A 9,975-nucleotide genomic window follows, 5' to 3' on the forward strand; every position below is an offset into this window, starting at 1 on the left:
TTAAATATCCAACGGGTTGTCAGTTATTTGGATATCCGACCCTATATCCAATGAAATATAAAATATAAATATAAATATAAAATAATAAAAAATAAAAAATAAAATATTTTAAAATGATAATAGACATTACTCATTACATGTTGTAGTAGCTAATCGTCAATAGCTGCTACAACGTGTAACAACTTATCGGCAGTAACTACTACAACGTGTAGCAGCTTATCCGCAGTAGCTATTATAACATGTTACAACTTATCGGCAGTAGTTGCTAAAAGTAGGGGTGATCGCGGATCGGATGAGTTCGATTATTGGGATAAAAAACTATCCGGCCCTACTAAATCGAATAATGTAATATCATGACCCTACATCCGGCCCTATATCCGGCGAATTTTATTTTTTCGATTCGGTTCGGGTCGGTATAAGCAGATTGATCGATTTGACGGGTTGACCGCTCACCCCTAATAGCAATTAAGTAACTGCTGTAAAAATTTTAAAGTGATTTTTGACTAAGTTAAATTGATTTTAATAGAGTTTAAATAATTTAGATAAATTGATAAATAATATTTTAATATAATAATATTTATACATAATAATTTTAATTAGAGTGAAATATTCTACTGTACCACATTGTAATAGCTATAGGAATACTTTCAGAATAATAAAAAAAAAAGATAATGGAGTGTACATTTGATAATTTATATATATATATATATAAATACTCATTTGACCGATTCATTAAATGAAACACGCCATTTTTGCCCGTATATTATGAAACTCGACAGCTTCCGACATTTCAGTCTAGATCAAGCTCCAACTGCCTAGAACTTCCTTCTCCGTTCTGCCCGAGCATTTTGCTGCCAGCTGATCGTTTGCCTGACTGCATCGGCTTTCTTGTCATTCAGCTGTCGGAGTTCTTCTGGAGCGAAAGGCGGAGGTAATTTACATGGCTCCGAAACACCTGTTGATTTCTCCATCGACTCCAACATGAATTTCTTGACATTGTCTTGTACATGGCAGGCCATGGATTCCAAGCATATCTCAGTGGCTTTCTCTGGCACGGTAGGCTTATATCTTAAAAGTTCGGCATAGTCGGTGAGCACGTGCAACATGTAATCGTAAACATAATCCATCTTCACTTCTTCTTCGAAGAATTTGAAGCTTGCTTTTCCCATAGCTTGTGCCTGTTAATTAATGCCAATGGCGATTAGGAACCCACATGGATTTGTGCACCAGACATTGTGTTTTGCTCATACCTCCTTATGGTGCTTATTACCCCAGTCAACTGCAAATTTGATAGCTTTACACTTATCGTTCTCTGGTATAGGCCAGTAGTGATGCCCTGGCATGAGACCTCTTTGGAAAAACTCATACCAAGGTGTGTCGATAAACAATGTGGGTGAATCGCATGCCATTACATACTTCTGGCTCACTGACCATGCAAGACCATCTACATAAATTCTGTATCTGTTGACCACAACTGTTCCTAGGTAAGATGTTTGGTTTTCGAGATTGCGTATTCTTATGAAATCAGAAGCAATTTACCTATAGTTGCATTGTTTAGCCAAGTTTGAGCTCTGGTACCCTTGCTCTTCCTCGCGACTCCAATCCTTAGAAGGTAGAAACATGTTTTTCAGCGATGAATGAGAGACAAGAACCACACCAAATATCAGTTTCTTTATAGTACAAGGGATTGCAAAGATTTATAGTTTTACTAGTCGAACTCAAATCTGAAATAAAGCTAATTCAAGCCGTACCTGAGTATAGATTCGACCATTCCAGTCCTGTTCCCTGGTGACATTACACTGTAGAAGCTCCTGCCTATTGGCACCCATAGTTGGATTACCCTTCCAAAAGGCATATGGCTCTCTATCTACCCACTTCATCTCTTCGTTTGCTTGCTTCATCTCCTCCATCAAAGGTGCCCATGGTTTTATATTGGTGTCGGGCCTTCCAATATTGTCATAACCAGTTAAGCATAAAACAGCTCAAAAAAGAATGAATGATAACGATAATAAGCAGAGCGACAAAACTACCAGGAGAAATCGAGTCATTACCAACCCCAGAAGGACCAGTCAGGGAAGAGAATATCCGATGTCTGATCATCCTTGCAATAATGAAAGACTGGTGGCAGAGTTGATGGGCTATACTGAGCAGACTTGACAGATGGTTGGTCCATGCAGTTGAACATGAGATCAAGATCAGGTACACGCCCAGGATATCTGTTAATGAGCTGGATGATACCCCAGAGGGTGAACACATTCCTTGTCATTGAATGTCCAAAGTATTCCTCAACATAAACTCGGCCATCAAGAACCACCAAACGGAAGGTTGCTAAACTCTTAGCACTTTCAATTAATTCCTTTGTTATTCCATCGGATTTCCAAGGGCGCAAGTCCTCGTGAATCCACCGAAAGTATTCAGGACAAGTAGGGGATAATTGGGGTGTTTTGAGGGAGAGAGTAGATGCTAGGCTAGAAGATCTTTGGCAGACGGGTGCTGCTTCATTTGGACAGTTCAATTTAATAGGGACTGCTTGTGCTTTGGAAGGTTGTGTAGAAGGACTTGATTCTACTTCAGACGGTTCTGTAACAGCAGCAGCAGCAGTAGCAGTAGGAATTGATTGTGCCTCAGATGGTTGTGTTGTAACCGAAGGACTTGATTGTACTTCAGAGGGTTGTGTGATAGTAGTAGTAGGAACTGATTGTGCTTTAGAGTTCCGTTCTATAAGAGATTGTGAATCAACTCCTCGTTCACTCCGACTGAAGCTCTGCAAATTGGATGTCCAAACATGGGAGGAAAATTTAATCTATGTATATACCAATATGTCGTGATTTACCGACGTAACAATAGACAGGCAATGCGAAACTGTAGTAATAGATGCATACAGATACATTGGCACACCTCAAAAACCTTAAAAGAAGTCAATCTATGAAGACAAAATATGTTTAGCTGTGATAACATTTACTGAGAAGTCAGCTAGAATTTTTCATTTATAAGGCATACTATGATTGTTTTCATTCACTGGATTTTGTTGGAGTTTCTCTTGTTTACTAAAGGGGTAAAGCAAGAACTACAAAAGCAGCTTGCTTCTGCTGTAATGACTGCAAATTATTGTGAAAAAAGATAGATATGTGATAAAAAATATCGAATGAAATACGGGCATTAATTCATATGAGTTCCATATGAGTATGATGCAGTCTTCTTTTGCAGTTGCTGGTTAAATGGATTCCATAAATGTGATGAGACTATGAGAAGCGAAGCAAGTTGATGTAGTTGTTTATTTTGTCTGACAATTAAATGTGCAGTTGAATTGGCATGAACAATGTACAGAAACAATGACAGTTTCAAGATCTAGCTACAATCGAATAAACAAGGATCCATTCGGTTATCCTTTAACCTATTCCAATCATGTAAACTCACTCTGGTTAAGAAGTTTGAAGCTTTATTGATGGAACTGCAAATTAGGTTAAAATAGGAAAGTGTTTAGGGTTCGTCACTTTCATGCAACTGAAGGATGGAAAAGGGGCATTACAACAGAAACAAGTAATCTGCGAGGGTAATTCCAGAAAACAAAAGCAGCAGATCGAGATCCAACGGAGGGAGAGGAACTCACCGTGCCGCTGGAGTAGAAGTAGACCAGCACAAATAGGGCAACCAAGACGGCGACGATCATCCTGATGGGGAAACGCTTCGGCCCGGGGCTGCCGCTCTTCCCCTTAGTCTCCGACGAAGTGTTTCTCTCCTCGGATCCGTCCCACAACCGCCCTAGCCTCGCCCTCATCGCCATTGTCCGCCCGCGACCGCGTCGGACTCTAGAAGCAGCTAGAGCAGAAGAACAAGAAAGGCGCGGTTTTGCCGCATCCAGGAGGAGCAATCAATTGCGGAGGTGAATCGAGAGAGAGAGGGGGAGGAAGTAGGCTGTAACAGCAGCTGATTGACGTCACCACCGCCATGTTCCTCACTGTAGATTTTTATTTTTAGTTTTTTTATTTTTTTTTAACAACGACAAATTATAAACCACATATTAATATTGTCAAATATCCAAATAGTAAGTTCAAAATCACTAAATCACGCACTTAATTTTACTTTTACCCCTCTGTATATTTGATTCATAATTAAAAAATTATTATTCATAATATAAAATATAAAAATAATATTTTAATAAAAAGAATTAGTAATAAAATTAATCTAAATGTTTTATATCACCAGTCACTTTTAATCCAATTTTAATCAAAATTAATTAATAAATTAGAAAACTTAAAATTTCTTCATTTAATTCTCCTAATTATATTTATATCGTTAAATATTATTTTTATATATTATATCAAGAATAATAATTTTTTAATATGAATTAAATTTTTAATGGATTGTTATCCTATGACAATCAATTCCAAATTGATTATCATAATTTTAATGTCCCCGACCTTCTTTATCCGTACTATAGTTTCTTGAATCGATTGTACAGTAGAACAATTGACGAGAGAGAAAAAATAAAATTACATATATAATTTGATAATTTTAAAATTTATCTATGTGATTCCGATATTTGATAACTTTAGCGAGGTGGTTCGGCTCAGTGATTTGCCGAAGATTCAAATACAATTCATTTTTTCCTAAATCTTATATCATTTTTTTATAACATTACAATGCGTCAATATGATTATAATCTTTTCAATTATAAATATATTTTTAATCTACGTAAAGTCATTCCTTCTTTTATTTTTTTTTATAATATTCCTATCAAATTGTAAAAAAAGGTTATTATCTGCTAATTTCATTCTTATAGAAGCCCTTGAAACGGAATCACAACGACTTTCCTTTCCCGGATCTTTCAAGATTTTACAATTTCACTGCGGTTAAAATTCCACCCGTTTTTTCTTCCCTGGATCGAGCTGGAAAGTCCTTATCCACTACGCGAGGGAATACAGAAGCGGTTGGCCGCTTGGACCTTTCTTTCCTCCATGGATGGCATGCTCGCATTCATTTCATCGAGGGCGATGTTGAGCTGCTCCGACGCTTGCGCGGCTGGTTTCGATTCAGAAAACAAACGAGTGTTGAATGATCGGAGTAACAATTTGTTGCTCCTGCTCGAGCTAGTAGGTAAAAGTTTCGATTTTTACTGCGAAGTTTGTTCCTCGGATCGATCTCTAGGGCATAAAAGAAATCATTTTTCGCCCCCGTCGCCGTCGTCCACAAGGTTCTCTTTTGTTCTTTTCACCCCTACAATTGCATCTATCTGGTTCTTTGTCTGGTTTCTCTAAGTCGCTTTCAATCTCCAAAACCCCAATTTCTCCCCCTTGAGATTGCAGAAAACCTAATTCCGCCTGCGTTTGTTTACTTCCCAAATACTCCATCCTCGCCGTGTTCCTCAGGTATCTATAAACCCTAACTTTTTTTTTCCCGTTCAGAAAGCCGCCAGATCTAAAACCAGAGCAAAAATCCCACCTTTCTTCTTCATCTAGTTTCCTCCCGATTCAGCTACATGGCGATGGAAGTGGAGGGTTGTGGCTCGTCCTGGACCAGAGACCAGGAAAAAGCATTCGAGAATGCGATAGCAACCCACCCAGAGGGTTGCGGCGAGCGGTGGGAGAAAATCGCAGCTGATGTGCCTGGGAAAACCGTCGAAGATGTGAAGGACCACTATGACCTTTTAGTAGAGGATGTCAATCGCATCCAGTCCGGTAGAGTCCCTCTGCCTTTCTACCCGTCTCCGTCAGATGGTGCTGACCATGCCACTGACGCCGGCGGCGGCGGCGTCGGGCACAGTGGGAAAGTATCTCGGGCAGAACAAGAGCGCAGAAAGGGAATAGCTTGGACTGAAGATGAGCACAGGTTAGCTCACCTCAGTTCCTCCGTTTCGTATACATGTCTTCTTAATTACTTTGTGATGCTTAATAGATCTCCTGTTTATTGGAATCGTCCGAATGACGCCCCTCTTTCATTTATAATCAAAAGAGCGTCTCATCCCGCATCAGTACATTTTTGTTTCCGATACTACTCTTACTTTTGAAGCTGTTGTTGCATCTACAAGTTCGTAGCCACTACACAATTATAACAGCTACGATAAGTAACTGCTACACAATTGTAACAACTAGCTGCTACAACATAGATACTTCAACTCTAATCAACACTAATAACACTGTGTTTTAGCAATCGTGACTGTGACTATAGACACTTCGTCAAAAGTGATAAATATTATATTCTAGCAGCACTTTAACTTTTATCAATACTAATAACACTATGAGATGTAGCAATTACATAACTGTTACAATATGAGCAATTCATCTTTGGTAAACACCGATTAACGTTGGTCGACATTATGTTATAGTAGTTATAAATCGTATCTGATATTTTATTTATGATCAATAGTTCAATACCAATCAACATTGTGTTGTAGTGACTACGGTCTTGTAGTTGCTATAACTGCCCAGTTGTAATAGTTATAAAATCATAGTTATTATAATTGTGTATTTGTTGTGATTTAACTTTGGGAGTTCTCTGGGGAATTTTGAAGGTGTTATTTTGAGTAAATAATCTGTCATTTGTAGATTTTCACCATGTAGTATAACTTTTATGTGTGAGTTTAATTTTTCGGAGTAGCGCGGGTTACTTATATCTTGTTCGCTTAACACTTACTGCAAGACAGTGCTATGACACTTAGTTATGGTTTGGTATGAGGTTAGAATTACAAAATTCTTTTTCTGAATGTCGGCAATGTCGATATCGGGTTGATAGTCTGTTATTATTGTGCCGGTACATCGGCATTAGGATATTTTGGCTATGCTGAATTGAAACCATGTTATATTTGCGATATATCGAGGCGATACGAGCAGATTGGCAGTGTTTGGAACACAAACCAGAGGTCAGATCCTTATTCTATTGATTGTAGAAAGCCTACCGAGCATAAATTTAGAAATCCTACTGAACACAATTCATTCTGTTTCTTATCTATTTAGTTAGTACTAGTGTCCTGTTTCCTCGCTTCCTATATGAGGTGGGGATGGGAAGCTAAATGCCCTTCGGCATTGTCATCTCTGTTGTCTACTTCCATTTGTAAATTGGAAATTATGACTCTATCTAATCATCAGAAGTACTAGCTGAATTCGTATTTGAAACATAAGTTAGTAGTTTTGTCGAGTTTATGTTGCTAGATGTGCTAACCGAACACTTTGTGGAAATTATGAAACTTTCAGATGTTCCATATTGTACTTTTATCGACTTTATGTCGCGAGAAGTGTTAACCAAGCACTTTGCGAGGATGATGAAACTTGCAAATGTTTACATCTTTGAAATTCTACAAACTTCTGCATCATGAATCTGCTCCATTATGAGGGGAACTTGTATCGTGGTTCGCTTTGTCGCCTTGCAATTTTGGTTATTTCTATTGCTCGCTCCATTTTTGTTCAACTACATCCTGCTAGTAGGCTTCTTATCGATATCAGATTACTAGTCTGTGGTCTACTGATCTTGTATTGTACAGTTGATTGTTTGTAGAATTCTTCACTAATATTTTGAATCTTCTACAGATTGTTTCTCCTCGGACTCGATAAATATGGGAAAGGTGATTGGAGGAGCATTTCCCGCAACTTTGTAATATCAAGAACACCGACACAAGTCGCAAGCCACGCACAAAAATACTTCATTCGGTTGAACTCAGTGAACAAGGAGCGCCGAAGGACCAGCATTCACGACATTACAAGCATAGACAATGGAGATGTATCAGCAGCTCAAGGGGCAATCACCGGTCATGTTAGTGGGTTGGCTATGAATACACTGAAGCCCATCAAACAATCGTCTCAGCCGTCAGGCACACCTCCAGCCGTGAATGTGTATAGAGCAACCATCGGACAACCTGTTGCCGGCCTTCTCATTCCAGCAGTAGGCACGCCAGTTAACCTCCCCGTTTACGGCTTGCGAGCTCCGGTTTCTGCAAGTGTAGTGTCTGGCGCCCCAGTGAACATTCCACCGGCAACACATAGATAGTATCAGCTGAAGGCAGGTTGTTCCTTGTAATGCATCTCGGTAGGTCGATTATATCAAAATAAAGGGTTATACGTCGTTTTCGGTTTTCTAGTACTCTCAAGAGTTCTTAAGTTGCTTAGTTACTGGTTGCTTTTCGTCGGCATCAAAATATAAAACATAGATCGATGTATAGTTTGTAGAATCACGATTCTACACAGAATCGATTTAGGGTCAGAATTGGATCGGTCAGGATCGGATCGTAGAATCGTGTGATCCTACTAAAAATCCTTAAAATCATATTATACATGATTAATAATTAGAAAAATATTTTTAAAAAAATTCATTTACATATAAATAGATAACTAATTTTGTATATATATACTATCATTTATACTCAACATTTCATATTGCATAACTACACGTATAAATTTAAATTAACTAGTAATTTAACTATCATTCATATTTATATTTTCATATAAAAAAATAAAAGAATATAAAAATTTTATTAAAATAATAATAATAACACATTCAATATTAAAAGTATTTTCTTAGTTTATAAGATGATTCAATTTAAAGGCTAACAAAGTACCTGACGTACACAACAAAAGATATTGAATCCTTTGATTCAAATATGAACGTCAGACATAACAAAAGATGTTGAATCCTTTTATTCAAATATGAACGTCGGAAATAATTTTCTAAAGATTAGTTGATGTCACACAATAATAGATAATATGCATCTAAAAATTCATCATTTTGAGATAAACAAATGATAGAATATTATTGATAAAAAACTAACTTAAAAATAATTAAACATATGTTTAAATAATTTAAAATTCTAACCAAAAGAAAAAAAAAATAATAATAAAAGATTAAATCTTCTGGGTATCTAAAAAGAATTTAAATGATATTTTTTTAGTTTTGAAATAGGATAGTTAATGATAAACTTTAAAATTTATTAAAATCTATGAACAAACTTTGATTTGATATATTATAGGTCTTGTAGTTCAATCTCAGTCAAAAGTTATGAACTCTCAAAATTTTCATTGATCCTGCTCCGATCCTGTTACGATCCTACCGATTCTATTCCGATCCTGCTAATCCTGCTGCGATCCTATTGCAAAATTCGATGATGCATGATCCTAGATCGATTTTAAATTTTCAAATTGTAGGATCCTACAATCCGAATCATGATTTATAAAATCATGATCCAAAGCTTATAACCCTGGTATTCTCGATACTTGTACGATGAACCTCTCCTCTATCGCGTAACACAAGTATTTAACACTCACAACACTTAAGGGGTGTTTGGTTGATGGGTTTGGGAATGAGGGAATGATAGTAAAAGATAGTGTTTGGATTGTGGGCTTGGGAATGACATTTTGGGAATGATTACTAGATTTATGGGAATCAACCAAACTCATATAACTTGAAGGGTTTCATTTTCATTCGTATTCTTATTCCACCCTACTATCAAACTCATATTCATAGTGATTCTCATCATTTTACATTTTTGATTAGGAGATTGATAAAGGGTTAAGTTTTAGGGTTTAGGTCGCATAAACTCTGATTTTGCCGGAAGTGACAAGTGAGTCAGGTGCAGCTCGGATCCTCTGAACCAAATAACCCTGGACCAGCCCTGGACCACAAAACCCCTTTAAAAGGTGTATCACGTGCAAGGCACGTGCACGCCCGAAACTCAACTCACGCGAAACGCAAGCATCGGCAACGTTTCTCGCGAGCCCTAGCATCCATCCTCCCCAAGTCCGCTGAAACGAAACGACGAGCTGCAAAACGTTGTCGAGCCCTAACCTCACGCCCAAACGACGAGAGGCAGCGAGCTCTAGCCTCAAGCCGGGGACTGAAGCCGGCGACGGAAAACCCTCACTGCGAAACGCAAGCTGTGCCCTAGCCGCAAGTCATCGTCCCCGCATCTGCGATCCGCCGGCGCCATCTTCCACTTCTTCCTTTCCTCTCGCCATCATCCGCCGGTGCCCTAGCCGCAAGCCATCTTCC

The 9,975-nt window shown here is 38.1% G+C and overlaps 2 protein-coding genes across 5 annotated transcripts; one reads left to right on the forward strand and one right to left on the reverse strand.

Moving 5' to 3' along the window:
• Nucleotides 1–763: 763 nt before the first annotated feature.
• LOC121984532 (O-glucosyltransferase rumi-like) lies at nt 764–3,930 on the reverse strand. The gene is made up of 6 exons (XM_042537501.1): nt 3,611–3,930; nt 2,052–2,764; nt 1,752–1,944; nt 1,540–1,604; nt 1,251–1,461; nt 764–1,178 (listed from the first exon to the last, which is right to left on the reverse strand). The coding sequence occupies exons 1-6, from the start codon at nt 3,782–3,784 to the stop codon at nt 816–818; spliced, it is 1,719 nt and encodes a 572-aa protein (XP_042393435.1). The 5' UTR covers nt 3,785–3,930; the 3' UTR covers nt 764–815.
• Nucleotides 3,931–4,910: 980 nt separating this feature from the next.
• LOC121984533 (transcription factor SRM1-like) lies at nt 4,911–8,067 on the forward strand. Of its 4 annotated transcripts, XM_042537505.1 has the most exons (4): nt 4,911–5,194; nt 5,307–5,369; nt 5,460–5,829; nt 7,524–8,067. In XM_042537505.1, the coding sequence occupies exons 3-4, from the start codon at nt 5,480–5,482 to the stop codon at nt 7,978–7,980; spliced, it is 807 nt and encodes a 268-aa protein (XP_042393439.1). In that variant the 5' UTR covers nt 4,911–5,194; nt 5,307–5,369; nt 5,460–5,479; the 3' UTR covers nt 7,981–8,067. The 4 variants fall into 4 exon arrangements, with proteins under 4 accessions (XP_042393439.1, XP_042393438.1, XP_042393436.1 ...); XM_042537504.1 differs by having other exon boundaries at nt 4,911–5,369; XM_042537503.1 differs by lacking the exon at nt 5,307–5,369 and having other exon boundaries at nt 4,912–5,097; nt 5,406–5,829.
• Nucleotides 8,068–9,975: the final 1,908 nt, after the last annotated feature.

Source organism: Zingiber officinale, chromosome 5B, assembly GCF_018446385.1.
Source record: "Zingiber officinale cultivar Zhangliang chromosome 5B, Zo_v1.1, whole genome shotgun sequence".
Taxonomy (NCBI): domain Eukaryota; kingdom Viridiplantae; phylum Streptophyta; class Magnoliopsida; order Zingiberales; family Zingiberaceae; genus Zingiber; species Zingiber officinale.

Bases quoted from the DNA above. Each gene is read 5' to 3' on its own strand.
- LOC121984532 (XM_042537501.1), bottom strand. From the start codon at position 3,784: ATGGCGATGAGGGCGAGGCTAGGGCGGTTGTGGGACGGATCCGAGGAG. The intron at 2,765-3,610 runs GTGAGTTCCTCT...TCCAATTTGCAG, and splicing joins ACTTCTACTCCAGCGGCACG to AGCTTCAGTCGGAGTGAACG. The intron at 1,945-2,051 runs GTAATGACTCGA...CAATATTGGAAG, and splicing joins GACTGGTCCTTCTGGGGTTG to GCCCGACACCAATATAAAAC.
- LOC121984533 (XM_042537502.1), top strand. From the start codon at position 5,480: ATGGCGATGGAAGTGGAGGGTTGTGGCTCGTCCTGGACCAGAGACCAG. The intron at 5,830-7,523 runs GTTAGCTCACCT...AATCTTCTACAG, and splicing joins TGGACTGAAGATGAGCACAG to ATTGTTTCTCCTCGGACTCG.